The 15,845-nt window shown below is 40.8% G+C and overlaps 1 protein-coding gene across 1 annotated transcript; it reads left to right on the top strand.

Annotated features, from left to right (window-relative positions):
- Positions 1–6,527: 6,527 nt before the first annotated feature.
- ier2b (immediate early response 2b) lies at positions 6,528–8,036 on the top strand. Its single transcript, XM_085355564.1, has one exon. It carries the CDS (start codon positions 6,652–6,654, stop codon positions 7,201–7,203), a length of 552 nt encoding a protein of 183 aa, XP_085211690.1. The 5' UTR covers positions 6,528–6,651; the 3' UTR covers positions 7,204–8,036.
- The last annotated feature ends 7,809 nt before the right edge of the window (positions 8,037–15,845 follow it).

Below are 15,845 nucleotides of genomic sequence, written 5' to 3'. Positions count from 1 at the left end.
TCCATTTTCCGACTGCAATCAATTGCACAAACGTCGAAGCTTAAAGATACAAGTAATTGTATCTTTAATCACAACATGTTTTAGTCATGCTTACATAGTTGGAAAAGGGGGTTTTCTGATTATCAGTATGCCTTTTAACTTGATGACCTCCCACTAGCTGTGGGAGGTCATTAGCTATGTGTCACTGGAACACAGGAGTGGTTGTAGACAGCGGGCCTATGTACACATAGATATTCCACCGAGGATCATAAACACATTGAAACAGAATTTCAATGGAATACGATCACTGATTCTGATTCCAGTAATAACTACTCATCATCTACAATATTTCTGACCAGTTTCACATCATATTAGGTAAAGATCTTCTCTTTTAAAACCAGGGTTTTTTGTAAGTGACCCCAAGTTTTTGAGGGGTAATAGCACCAAGTCAACATTTACACACAAGTCACAAGTTGACTTAAAGTGCTGTTGTGTTCGCATAGCCGGTACTATCCCAGGCTTTCAGTTAGCGTGTCATAAATGTGATGTCATAAAAGCTTATCTAGATTTACAAATTCCACAAACAAATAGAGAGGTAACCATTGCACATGTAAACACACGCACACAAGAAAGAAGAATCAAAGTTTGAATGCCTTTATTATCCAAAAAGCTTTCATTTTCGTCGTTTGGAAAACTGTCTCCCTCTGTTGCATTTAGAAGCCCTGCTCTTTGTTTATGTGTGCGTCATATGTAAACACATTTCTGGACCATCATTAGGCAGACAAATGTTTGAGCCCCTGCCACACAGTTAGTGATTATACAGCACAACACAGTCACAAACTTTTCACAAATATGCTTTAAAACTAGTTGTAGTCTGTACAGTTTCATGTCCACCATCCTTCCACGTTCTGTTTGAATAAGAGGAAAATACCTTCAAAAACCCCTTTGATAAAAAACTGATACGAGGACACGTTTCTGATTCTTACAAATTCCATTCGTTCTGTCACTCGATCTGTCGCCGTTGCTTCAGTACTGTCCAGCTCAGCTGAAGGCAGATCTGCCTTTGATGGAAACCTTGACTCATTTTTACCCTAACACCGTGATGTAGCAGGAAAATCTTCTTTAGCGGAACAAAACAAGATCTGAACTCAACCAAATCATGCCGGTATAAAAAGGGAAACTGGCTCAGAGTCAACAAGCAGGAAAAAACAGTCAGAGAAGCGAGTCTAAATATAGAAGTCTGACCCATTCCTTTGTGGTGCCTTTAAGTGCTCCCAGTAAGAATGACCTAATGCAACTTGCTGCTGCTAAGTGCGTTCGCACTTCCTCGCAGACCGAGGTGATTTATTTAAACCACTTGTTTTTGTCGAGGCACTGATTTAAAGTCAAGGATGCTGGAACCACAGGGTGTTTGCAGCTTTTGGTTACAAAATTAACAAAAATAAAAAGTAAAAAATGATTTCTTGGTTATCACACAGTTAATCCTTTGTCAAGAATCAGAGCCAAGTGTAAATCAGCTCTATTGAGAAACTGCATCTGCTTTTCAAAGCTGTCTAAACGTCTGCCATTTATCCACTGGCTCGTGAGAAAGCAGGTATTATTGCAGATTTTGTTGCATTGTTACGAACACTAGCACAAAGAAAAGGAAGTGCAGTTACACAGAAGACTGCAAGAGTACTTATAACTGTGTGTTTTGCTTTATTTTTTTATTTTGTGTGTGTTGTTTTCAGTGTCTCATGGGAAGCGCATGATGGGAAGTGACAGTACATGTGGGCCTCACAAGAAATGTGTAGCTCAGAAGGAGATGTGCTAATCTATAGAAGCTTTCCTACTGAAACAGACAAAAGCAGTTCACAACAGAGATGCTGGGACTGGAAAAAGGAAACACCTGAGTGTGCGACTGTTGCATATAAGAATCAATTCAGATTTATTTTCCGCTTCCCATATGGAAAAGAAATAGTAAAAATTTATAAAAGACTTGCATAAGATGTGGCCTATACTGAATCATATAAGGCTTATATGGTTTACTCATGAAAGTGGCCACTTTCTCATTACTTTCATATATTGTTTTAGTAAGTATCCAAAACATACAAGTTTCATTTATATAATTTTTCAAGGGATCTTATATCTGTTTTCACTCTTGTATGCTTTTCATACAAGTTTCACACAAGACAGATACAAACTTTATAAGATTTATTTATATCTTTTCCTAAAGTAATTACTTTGTTTACCCGGAGGAAATGTTCAATCAAAGTTGCACTCAAATAAAAATAGAGTTTGTAAAGCTGCAACCTAATAAGTAGAGAGTGTGTGTGTGCTTTTGGATTTACAGCAGGTTTCTCAGCAGGTCTTAAAATCAGGTAAAGACAAACTGATCATCAGCAAGAGTGAGCAACTAAGAAAAAGCAGAGGTTTTGAAAGTTCGCTGATCTGGAGCATTTGGGTGTGTGATAACACAACGGCGAGGAGGAAAAACCTCTACAATGGAATTAAAGAAGAAGTTGCTGCCCATCAGCTTGGGATGGGTTATGGGGCATTTTCAGACAAAATGAAGTCTGTCATTCTACAATGAGAAAGATTATTCAAAGATTGAAGACAGTTGTCAATCTCCGCAGGAGTGGTGGTCTAAGCAAATATACTCCAAAGTCCGACCAAGCAATGCTAAGAGAAACTGCAAAAGTCCCAAGAGCTACATCTCAGACTCTCAGACCGGCCTCAGCCGGTATGCGAAACATTGAAGTTCACGACAGCACATTTAGACAAAGACTGAACCAGTATGGCTTGTTTGGAAGGGTTGCCAGGAGAAAGACTCTTCTATCTAAAAAAACCCAAAAAAAAAAACCCCACGGCAGCTTGGTTTGCAAAGCTGAACAAATCACAAGACTTCTGGATCAATGTCCTGTGGACAGACAAGACCAAAGTGGAGATGTTTAGCCATAATACACAGGGCAATGTTTGCTGGAAACTAAACACAGCAGATCAGTATAAACACCTCCACTGTCAAGCAAAGTGGAGGAGGGGTGATTTAGACCTATTCTGCAACCACAGGACTTGGACGCCTTGCAGTCACTGAGTCAACGGCGAACTCCTCTGTTTACCAAAGTATTGCAGTGTCACATCTGTCTGACAGCAAACGTTGGAAAAAACTGGGTCATATAACATGGCAATGATCTCGAGAACACCAGCAAATCTACAACAGGAAACAGCCTGACTGAAATGCTACGGTGGGACCTTAAAAGAGTTGTGTAAATATGAATGCCTGCAACTGTCAATGAACTGAAGCTACACTGTCAAGAAGAGCGGGCCAAAAGCCCTCCACAACAATGTGTGAGTGTGATGAAGTCGTGCAGAAAACAAATGCTTCAAATTATTGCTGCTAAAAATGCTTCTAACAGTTATTGAGTCATGGGGTGTACTTGTATTTTTCTTAGATTTTCACACACTGCTTCCACATTTTGGTTCAGCTTTTGTCAGATGACGACGTGGTGTAATATGTGTCATGCACTGTTGTTTATCTAAGGTTGTATTTATCTATATATATATTTTTTTAATTTGGGAAGGACTAAATTATTTTTTATTGTCCTGATAGGTAAAACTTTGGGATTAAAATAGGGTGTACTTTCTCTTTCCCTTGACTGTGGATATCCTACTGAAGAGCATTAACAACCGTCCTTAAAAAATAGACGATAGCAGCTATGGCGCTTTAAAATGTAGGCATATGTTAATAAAATCTCAGCCATTATATAATGTTCATTGTAGCAACTGTTTCTATGCTTTCCACCTGTAGTCTGCTTTGCCAACTAGGTCATCTCCCAGCACTACCAACCACTGTTTACTGTAACCTATACAAAGAATTACTGCGCAGTGAAAAAGCAGGCCCTGCCCTCTAGTCTGCTGCGCACACACACACACACACCAACTCACACTCCCCGCTTCACATTTGGCCTTAGGCAGAGGCAGTGTAAGTATAATCTCACATAACATTGTCACCATAGCGACGGATCCACAGACCTCAAGTGAAGTCATGTTTAGTTGTTTTCTTTGCTTAAGATCTGCTCAGCTTATATAGCTCATTAAACGTGCATACTAGGAGTAAAATGTGATTATAAAAAAAACAAAAACAAACTGCTAACAACAAATCAGTTTATTTTTTTACAATTTTTACTGATTCAGACCAAAAACTTACGTGATTGTTGAAAGAAAGAATGCAAGTAGTTTATTGCTACTTGCATTCTTGCAAGTAGCAATAAACTTTGATCATTTGCTTTTCTGAACATTTAAAGCGATCTCTGATAACATCTTTGTGATCTTCTAATTCTATTCTTTTACCCAAGTGTAAAGTAAAATCTATCAAATGTAAAGCAACCAGCTAAAACGACAATGTTTTGTTGGCAAAGTCATAAAAATATATTGCAGCTATTGCAGCCCACTTTATTGCCCCTATTCTTTTACACATCCAGTAAATTGTATAGTTGGAATAACAAAGAAGACAGTGCATGCAGTGCAAGCTGTATCCAATATATTGTTTGTGTTTCTGGTGCCATGTCCACATCATCAGGGAAGGAAAAGCAGTGATGGGAAACGTTTCCATGGTTACCGCTTGCATGTTTTACAGCACTTGAGGGCGATGATTACCAGTGTTAGTGATAACGAGTGTAATTGGGATGCCGCGCCAATGATTATACTGCACTGACTTGCAGTTGTGTGACAGGCAGAGTTACGTGTGGGCGTAAAAAAAAATGAAAATGAGTGCCTGACGAGAGGGCATAACTGTAGTTGTACTAAGTTATGGAATTTGCCTGATTTCAGGTGTATGAGTTCATTTTGTTTGATTGCTTTACTATTTCTGTCCTCCCCCACACACCCCTCCACACACACACACACACACACACACACACACACACACACACACACACACACACACACACACACACACAGTGAGATGCTTCAAAGTATAAGAAATTCATTTTTCTGCTTTTTAGTTCAAGTTTAGTTTAAAACACAAATTTACAAATATATTGATAATGTCACAAAGCTGTGTCCATCTTTTATATACAGTCCATCATCCCCACGTATTAACCTTAAACTGACCCAGAATTTGCATTTAAGCGTTTTTGTAGAAAAAAAAAGTGCGTGCACATCCGTTTGCTCTCTGGAAAGACTTCTATTACGCATTTCTCCCTGCAGAATCTGAGGCTTTTCTGCGCTGTTAGGCTAAGATAACATATTTCCAATGGGACCTGAAAGCAGCACGGACAGAAAGGCTCCTGCCGTTTGACTTCGGTCGTACAGCTGCTAAGTAACCTTATTTACACCGGTGATAACTCCATATATGGAGTACAGATGACGCCACCACCGCCACCGGGCACACAGAGACAGAGGGGACCGTGGGGAGGAAGGGCTGCGGTTGCGCGTTCGCGTCACGGCTTTTCCACTGTGCGCGTTCCCAGGCTACCGGATGAGCCATATATGGAGGCAGAACGTGTGAGTGAATGACGCGGCGAGCGCATGAGTGTGTGGTCCAGGCGTTACTCCTGTTGTGGGGACCTAAAGCTAGTTATAGAGCGTCTTCATGCTAAAGTGACAAACACACAACAAGTTGGTCAGATCTGAAGGTTTAAGTTTGGGACTGGGGCTAAGTTTAGACAACAAGCACTCTGGGCTAGTTATGGTTACAGTACAGCTAGTCATGTAAGTCAACGGAATGTCCTCTGAAGTCACGAGTATGCTGCTCTGTGTGCTTGTGTGATATAGAGGAGGAGCCAAAACTCACGAGAAACTGAACACACTTCCTTTTCCCACGTCAGTTCTTCGAATTGCTGCCTGGGTTTTTACCCGAATGTAAACAGCGGTTAATCTCACGCTGCTCAATTACCATTCTTCATTTATTGCTTTTTAAAGGTACTTTACATTCAAAAACATCCTTAAACACCAGGCAGCACATCTGACATCTGATGTGCTCAATAGCCTCTCATGTTTCAAACCTCTGCTCGTAAAGTTGCCACGAGCAAGTTTTTTAGATAGATAGATAGATAGATAGATAGATAGATAGATAGATAGATAGATAGATAGATAGATAGATAGATAGATAGATAGATAGATAGTTAGTAAAGGGCGATTTAAGCCTACAATGATAATAAAATAAAATGTCTTAGAAATATTTTTGAATAAAATATGCATCAAACATTGAGACCATGTTTGACATATTTAAAATGTTTTATGGAAAAGTTTGAAAATGATAAAAAGAAAATATGTTACTAGAAACCAAAGCACCATTCAAGTTGATTACAGCTAAGGGAAAGATATCCAAGTAATACAAGACAAAACTGTGAGGAAGGAATGCTAGACAGAACAGATGGTGTGTGTGTGTGTGTGTGTGTGTGTGTGTGTGTGTGTGTGTGTGTGTGTGTGTGTGTGCTGCTGCTACAGCTACATCAGGTGTGGGCGGCGCCTGTTTGTCACTTACAGAGGAATGAAGTCCACATTACGTCAGAGAGGAAATAAAACACCACCCTGCTACTCACACGCTCTCATTTCTCAGATGACAACAAACGGAGAAGAGCCGGAGTCTGAGCTAAGATAGAATACAAGCTAGAAACTAAAGTTAAACTCAGCCTTTCGCCTTTGGTTAAAGTGCCAAAACAACGGTGCGCAATTACGCACAGAAAAACAATGAGTGCCACAACAGCAATGGAAGTGAACATCGAAGCCAGGCGGATCCTGGCCGTGTCTATAAGCAAGCTGTACGCCTCCAGGACCCAGAGAGGAGGACTGAGACTTCACCGGAGCCTCCTACTCTCCCTGGTCATGAGGTCTGCCCGGGACATCTATCACTCTTCCCGGGAGAGCGAGGTCCTGAGCGGGGCGCAGTCAGCTCCGGAGGAGCCGATGGACACCAGCTCCAGCCCAGGGGAACAAACCCGGCTACCAGAGCCTCAGCCAGAACCCCAGCCGGTACTTAACTCAACCGAAACGGCTCCAGAGGAGCCTGACAACACGGAGGACGGGTGTGATAGCGAAATCATAGAGGACAAAGAGAACTTAAGCCCTGCCAAGCAGTCCAGGAAACGCCGAGGGAAGGCGTCGGCGGCGCCTGACTTCCTCCCGAGTAAGAGGGCGAGGCTGGAGCCCGGGGAAGAGAGGTATGAGGTCCCACTCGGCAGCTGTCGCGCCGGGGAGTCCCTGACCACTTTGTCTCTAAATCGGGTTATACCTGCCTTCTGAACAGATGGAGGGAGAAATTAGCCTCCTATGGGGACTTTAGAGCGGAGTGATTCTCTACTCCTCGTTAACCTATAAGGGCGCTGTGATCCCTTTGCGCACCGCGGAGCTGACCTACATCAGCAGTCCCGGGACAGTGGGATTACCGGGGCACTGGTCCGAGCTCTCCGGTCAATCACAGTGTGCCTGCCGGGCTTGTAAAGCCCCCACAGATAACAACAAAGCACACAAGGAGAAGAAGCGGGCCTGCAAGAGAGACGGCGGAAAGTTTGAGGAAGAACCCGAAGGGGAACTGGTTGTGTTGCTTTTTGTTTCCTGGTGATTCACCTTCAGTTTAATGAGTCCAAACAAGTGACTGCCGCTGACTCAAAGTGTGTGTATGTGTGAATCAGCAGAAAGAGACTTGAGTCAGACAGAGAAGAAGTGAAGTGGTTAACAGTTGACCATAAACCAGTACACACACACATACACACAAAACCGGGCATTCAGGGATTTCCCGGCCTTTACACCCGGATATCACACTGAAACACTGTTAAGAGGAAGGACAGTTGAGGCAGACACACTGCTGCGCATACATTTACATGCACGTTCAGCTGCTGCTGCTGTGGACTTTGATAAATCGATACTACTGCTTGGGGGACTGTCCTACATACTGTGTTCACATGGCTGTCCACGTGGGGTTGGAAGCCCATTAATTTAAACTGTGTGTGTTTTAATGTCATTGAAACCACCTTGTTCATGTCTCGTCTGTGAAATGATGTTACCTCACATTCAAAGCTGCTCTTTAATTCATGTGACTGAATTAATGTTGTAAATGTTTCTAATAAACATGTAGAAAGGTTAATGAGTTGTCCTGAAATCTTTGTTCTAATAGACTGACGTTTAAAGTTTCAAACACACACACACACACACACACACACACACACACACACACACACACACACACACACACACACACACACACACACACACACACACACATACACACACCTCCTTTTCAGATCAAAAGGTCTGCTAGTCAACATTAGGCCACAGTTTAGAGGGTCAATCCTTTAAAACAGGAGGAGGATGGTACAGCCCAGCGCCAGTCTGGCTTGCTGTCACTAATCTTGTGCTTACACTAAGACACATACAAACACACGCACACACAAATGAACAGCTTCGCTGGTTGTACCACTTCCTGTGGATTATGACAGAATTCTGAATCACATCCTACCAACATGACCTGACACCGATTCGGTGAGGGGGTATTAGAAGAGTTACGCAACATCGCAGCTGGGGCCAAACGCCGCTGCTGAATAATGCACACAGCAGCAGGTGGTGTTTAGAACCTGAGGGTTTCTTCATCATTAACTTCCTGCCAGCTGCCTCGAGTGTAACTACACCCCGAAACTCAACGACGGAGGCGACTCTGATCAGGTTGTTCCGGTTGTGCAGTCATCATCCTCATTATCATGTAAGATCCCTGTCACCTTTAACATTACCCTTCACCCACGTCTACTTCCTCCTCATTTACCGCATATTGAAGCAGAACCTGAGGTGAAGAGGAATTAAAAATGAAAGAAGAACTTACACAGCTCACACAATTACAACTCCCCCTGACCCCAAATACTGAAAAATTATAATTTTTACTCCTCAGCTTAGCTGTTATTTAGTAGTTCTGGCAAATCATTACCATTATTTTTGCCACTTATGGGTCACATGCTGTTCTAATGTAGGAGAGGATGGCAACACTGCTGCAACAAAGTGTGAGAGGCAGAGCTATAAATAAGCCAGGCTGTTTGTAAAAGACTGGAGTAATTCTTCAGTGTGACAAATATCCTGTTGACAAGACTCGGACACAGTATGTGGAATGTTTGCTGAAAAACCAATTGCGATGAGTTCATGGGTTTGATTATAGTTGCAGCCACATTTAGTACACAGTGAAGTCAGCAGTGAAGAAAAACAAGGTTCCTGGAAGTCTGATCATGGCATTCCTTTATTACACATGAGCTACAGTGCAGAACAATGGAGAGCACTAACATGACTGTGAACATTTATTATAAGGTGTTGAGGAAAAGGTGAAGTAGAAAGAGATTTTGACCTTCAGTCTGATGTCATCCTGAAGTGTGAAGAGTTCATTCGTTGGAAAAAACGAAAGTAATTCGAAGGTAGAGTTGTCTAACGTTTTCCACTGCTGTCAACGTTCCAGAGAGCCGCTAAGTCTGGAGCCACATGAGGTTTGTGAACACCTTAAGCTTAAAACATTAGACCCGTGTGTCATTCTTTTTGTCTGTAAACACAATTACTCAAAAGTTTTTGAGTAAGTTTACCTTACATCCACCGAGGTGTTGAAGGTAAACTCTATGATTTATTGGTTGTAAACTGACAAAAACCTTTATAACCTTATCACTTAGAAACTATGATTCGTGTGTGGTGTATGAAGTGTGGCGTGTTTTATCAAGATATTCAAAGTACCACATGAAGGTTTACAATATCATGCCACATTTGACCTCTGACCTCTCCTCCAAGATCAATAGTTTGGTCTCAAGGTCAAAGTGATAATAATGCTATGTTTCATAATGCCATTGTTTGTACTGACAACATATAGGGAATGATATAAGGGGGTTCTACATATCACCACTTTTCACTCACTTTTGCATTTCACATCTACTTCTCTTTCAAGTTGACCCCAAAATGTGTTTTTTAATAATAATAATAATAATAATCATAATAACTTTATTTATAAAGCGCTTTCAAACAAAGTGCTGTACAACTATTTGAAACTAAAGAGATAAATAAAATAAAAGCGACACATAGCAATACAAGTAAAAAACACAATACAAGTTAAAAACAGTAAAAATGTAAAAACTAAAAGCCATAGAATTAAGACATGTAAGATAGGGTGAACAAATGCATCTTCAACTTAGTTTTAAAAACCTCCACAGAGCATGCCTGCCTAATATCTTGAGGGAGGTTGTTCCACAGAAACGGGGCACGAAAAGAAAAAAGCACGCTCTCCAGTTGTCTTTTTTCTGGCTCCAGGAACCTTCAGAAGGCCAGAGTCCTGAGACTGTAGAGCACAAGATGGAACATAAAGGTGTAAAAGGTCGGGGAGGTATGAAGGTACCTTAAAATCTGCTCGAACCTGACAAGGTATCCAATGAAGACATCTCAGTACAGGGGTAATGTGCTCAAATTTCCCAGTTCTTGTTAAAATGCGAGCAGCTGCATTTTGCACCATCTGTAGACCTCTAAAACGTTTCTTTGGTAGCCCAGAAAGAAGAGCTGTACGCCTCCAGGACCCAGAGAGGAGGACTGACACTTCACCGGCGCCTCCTACTCTCCCTGGTCATGAGGTCTGCCCGGGACATCTATCACTCTTCCCGGGAGAGCGAGGGCCTGAGACACAAATGCATGGACAAGAACCTCTGCAGTGTTGCTTGACAAAACTTGTCTGATTCTGGCTATGTTCCTCAAATGATATGCAATTTTTGTACTACAAACCTCTTAAAGAATGTGTAAAAAGAACAAAGAAAATTAAATCAATATATAGAAAATACTGTTATTAATGTAAGGGTGTTATAATGTATACTTATAATTTCAGTGCTCTTATTATCGTTATTATTTTAGGACTGCAGCATGCTACTTTCAGCCGTCCCGGTTATGAATTAGTCTAAACAGAAAGGACCATTTCACCTCAAAAATGAATGAAATGATCGATTTGCTTTCAGCTATTTTCTTGTGAGCGGATTTGGACTAACAGGAACTGTTCTTATTTTTCTGCAATAAATATAGTGCTATAATGGTGTGTGCTCATATTAAACATGGGTATAGTTTCAAATCATTTTTCTGAGCATATATAAAAGTGAGCCAAGAGTTTACGCTTATGATGTTAAAGAGAGGCAGTATCCTTCATTTGGCCACCCGAGCACACATCTCTGGCCTGTTGTTTGCATAGTCCATCCAATCTGAAGAAAGAGTTAGCACAAAGGCAAGGGTAATGGAGCTGAAATGGCTTGTTTCAGTCAGAGGATGAACTGAAAGAGTGCAGTAAAAAACACATCTAATATTGCAAACTGTGAATCACATTAAACTGCTCAGCACAAGTAGATCCAAAATCAAAAACATGGAGGGATCATTTTTATCTCTTTTATCTTCCACCCCTAAAAAGAAGGAGCGTCTATTTGTGATTGATGTCTTGAGATCATCCAGAGTGATTTGAAGGTGTTTGTTTTTTAATAGCTGAAAAGATTTCACGAAACAAAAGGACAAAATAAGAAAAGTCTTTAAAATATATAAAAAACTGTGTTCGTCCTTAATTAAGTGGTGACCACTCCTCTGTGGTAGAATTTGGACCTTCAGTTTCAGACCCTCTGGTTTCTAATAATTAATATTTACAGCTATCACAGTTGTTTTCCTTCAAAAGGGCTCAGCAGCTTCAGTATCACACTATAAGTGTTTTTGCCACCAGATATGCATGCTTGTATAAGCTCTCGGATAAGGGTTTTATCACAGTGACCCTGATCTGCCAACAACAGCTTCCACATCTGGGTCAAACCATACGTAGTAAACCCTACATGTGTACGCTTTCTGCGCTTTCATGTATAAATCCGTCTTTAAGCTGCAATAATTATGCTGCCAGAGTGAATTCCAGTGTGTGTGTTTATCGCCATGTGAAACAACGACTTAACTCGCTCTGTGTAATTTAAAACATGGGCTAAAACAATGCCACTTATTGGGTAAGTGAAGTTCCATGAGAATGAAACCCCCCCACAGAGGTGTGGTCTTAGCTCTCTGACTGTCATAAATACCCACCAAAATTTTACATGTCATGCCAGTCAGCCACATTTTTCACTGCTGACTAACCGAGGCACTGATCAGTCATCATATTTCTCAATCCTTGTCATAGTTTCATCATACCGTATGAGGCAGGAAAAAGCTTGCCCACACTTTAGTTTTGATGGAGGCTCATATTAACTCTTCACACACCACCCTGCCACCACCACAGTCCAGATTGGTCCTTTAATACCTGCAACTTCACTTTTTAGACAAGAGAAAAACCTTCTACTCAGAGGATGCGTACCTGAACACACCACGTTTTCCACAGCTGCGTACAACAGCTGTGGTACACAGTGTTCTACTTTAGCCACTTAAAGAAGAATATAACATGTCCTTGGACAGTTCGTGTGCTCCAATCAAACAGCATTACACACATTTAATAACAACAACAAAAAAATAGAAGCCTGAAATAAGTACTTCCATCAAACTAAATCGAATTTTCACCTCACACGCTGTTTATCTTATAAATTTGCAGGCTTGTGTGTTCACGCTGTTCTGAGAGGTGCCTTAATGGAGTCAGAGGTGCAAATCTTCCTTTTAAGTGAACCTGCACGTTTTTAGTTCTTTGTCTCTTTCCTTTCAGTGTGCCTCTGCAAGAAAAGCTGGTACACAAATGTACCGCTTGTTTCTAAAAAACCCAGCACTTCAAAAGGTAATAAACTGGGCTCAATCTAAGGACCATCAACATCAATTTTCTGTTCCTTGTAATTACGTCCTGCTCGTTTCTTAGTGTCTGACTTGACCGTGAGTGGAAGTCCTGGATTACAGCTGATAATGCTTTATAATCCTATTAGTGTTCAAGACCTAAGTCAGGATGTTTAGAGGTTTTAGCTTGAATTGAATTCAATGAATTACTGTATTATGTTGATACACTTAACAGTAATAGAGGAAGTCTTCTAACCTATAGCGAAAAGAATCAAGCACAGTTAAATCACGGTTTAACATATAAAATCAAAACCTGATATTGAGAGAGATTCAGTTTAAACCTTTAGTCTTTAAAGCTAGTGTATTTGTACTCTGATGAATTAAGTGACTTTGAAGGTAGCACGGTTTTGGTTTCTCTGGGCAAAAATGCCTTGTTCATGTCAGACGTCAGAGGAGAATTGCCTGACTGCTTCGAGCTGATAGGACACCAAAAATAACTCAAATAATCACTTGTTATGACCAAGATATACGGAAGAGCATCTCTGAATGGACAACACATCAAACCTTGAAGTGGCTGGGCTACAGCTGCAGAAGACACCCGATGGCACTCCTGTAAGGACACTGAAGCTGCAGTTCATACAGGCTCAACACTGGCTTCTTGTTGAATCCATGAACTAAAGCAAAGCAGGTTCCAACCTGGTACAAGCTGGGTGTAACTAATGAACTGTCCAATGAGTGAAAGTTCACTTTACCAGTTAGGCTTTTAAAAGGTTTGTCTGTTAGAGATGAATTATCCAACATGAGGGATACATAGAGATACAAAACAATTGAGTTCTTTGATTATATAAAATGACTCTAAAACGCTTTCTCAACTTTGAGTTAGGAAACTGATGCAGAGCCTGGTCGGAAGATTAAACTAACTGTCAAACATGGAGGTGATTGATCAGGGTGAGTTAGCCAATGATTAGCATTAGCTGTCTGCTTAGGTAAGTCTAGTTTATCCAGAAAATCTTCTCTCTAGTCATAAAGGTCTAGTCTGTCCAGAAGAGCGCAGTCCTGGGAACAGCTAAGATACTGCGCAGGACCCTCAAGCTCCCAGGCTGGTAGAGGACCTGAGCTTGAAGGATAAACCGCCCGCAGGGGCGTGCTGGGTGTTGTTATATATATATATATATATATATATATATATATATATATATATATATATATATATATATATATATATATATATATATATATATATATATATATATATATATATATTGCTCTGACTTGTATTATGAGTATGAGTCTGTGGTCAGGGAGAAGGTCCTGTAACTCTCTGTCTGCAAAATACACTACATGATGACCAATGCTGGGCAATTAATTATATAGTTACTTCTTCAATAAAGTAACTGAGTTATGCAAACAACAAAGTTTTTGCAGCTGTTTACCTAAAAATGCAGCCAAGGCGTTTTTTTAAATAAACATTTCAAAATATTTACAGAACAATCAGCTGTTCTGCATCAAATTTGATGCCACACAAATCATTTGTGTCACTCCAAAAAATAATTTCTGTCCACTATGAGATAAAGGAGAACAACAGCCTGATACCTGCAGGCCTGGCAACAGGAGATGTATCACTCCTGTAACATTCAGCAGTCGCCTCATTGTCCTGACACACACAACAAAACTATTGACTACACTACACACTAACTACACAAGATTTGCACTAAACATCGAAAATCTCTCACATCTCAAACACCGCCGTCACTCCTAAAACTTCCCCCCTGCATAAACAACTAAATGCCATACTGCCATATCATTTTTGTGATTGGTCGACATGGTACATTTTTCGACCAATAGGAAAGGCTGGGGGAGTTGGGAGGGCTGTTTTTGCTCACAGGGGAGAGTGCTTTTGAGGTTTTCCTTATAAAACACCGTTTTTACCGTTTCTTCCTGCAGTAAATATAAAGAATGATAGTATTCAGGAAGAAAACCAAACATTGCATATATTTTTTATCATAACTCTGGTTTTACTTGGCCTGGTATAAAGTCCACACTTTTCCCGTCAATTGTTCTGCTCACATCTCCAATGGTTGTACACGTTGTCATTAACGTGGCTTCACTCCACATCAGCCACGCCGCTTTGCTAGCTAAAACACCAGTGTCAGCACATAAGGAAGCTGTCATAGCCTGTCAACGACGTTGATTAGCTGCGTATATATGAGTGTGAATCGCATCATTGGCTGGACTATAGGATAAAGTGGCGTCGTTCTAATCCCATACGGGAGCAGCCAGTCACTTACTGACTAACACTGCAAAACAGAATTCTTAAAGTATTAATTTTAATTTCAATTCAGGTTAGATTTTTTTTTTTGTGTGTGCAACGCAGATTTTCTGTGCGCAGAGACCGTGCCAGCAGTGCGGAATTGCGCAGAGGGAACATTGATTGCAACATGGAATTTGGGTCTTCAAACTAAAATAGGAAAATAGGAACATAGATAGTGCCATCATTGCCAGACCTGGCCCACATCTGGTTGACATACACCCTGCCATGACACCAGTCAGTCAGAAGTGCCAGCTTGATGCCGGATCCGGGCCAGACCTGTTTTCTATGAGCCTGGGCCACATACACCAAACCACAATCGGGCCAGATGTGGCATGCCATCACATAAAAAATGCCACCTACGTCAGGCCTGACCCATATCTGGATGACATACCACTTACCGGTCAGTCAGCAGTGCCGGCTTGACACCAGATCTGGGCCAGACCAGCTTGCTATGTGGGTATATTAGCACTGCTAGGTCCCAGCAACATTTAATTTTTTTTCAGACTTTCATTTAATTACATGAAAATTTAACTAAACTCAATTAAATTTTTATTTGTTTGTTTGAATAAGCTTCAGTCTTGTAAATGGAGACCTATACAGCATATCTATATATTAGCATGCTAATATATATTAAAGGATAAGACTTTATGGCATCACGTAGTGTGTTGCAATAAACACAAATTAAAGCTGACACTAATGGAATGTTATAGGTAACTATTTTATTTATTAAACATTTTATAGGTAATATCAGGAGAAATTTAATGCCAGTTCAGTTTAGTCATATTATGTATCGTTCATGAGTTTTCAACTCTAAGCTCTCGCTGATTTTCAACTGAAGATATAACAATGATCCAGCGTTAATATTATA

Source organism: Diplotaxodon limnothrissa, linkage group LG6 (assembly GCF_057381915.1).
Source record: "Diplotaxodon limnothrissa isolate DT_005_m linkage group LG6, D_limnothrissa_male_GT1.1, whole genome shotgun sequence".
Lineage (NCBI taxonomy): Eukaryota > Metazoa > Chordata > Actinopteri > Cichliformes > Cichlidae > Diplotaxodon > Diplotaxodon limnothrissa.
This window is presented reverse-complemented; position numbering and strand designations above follow the sequence as displayed.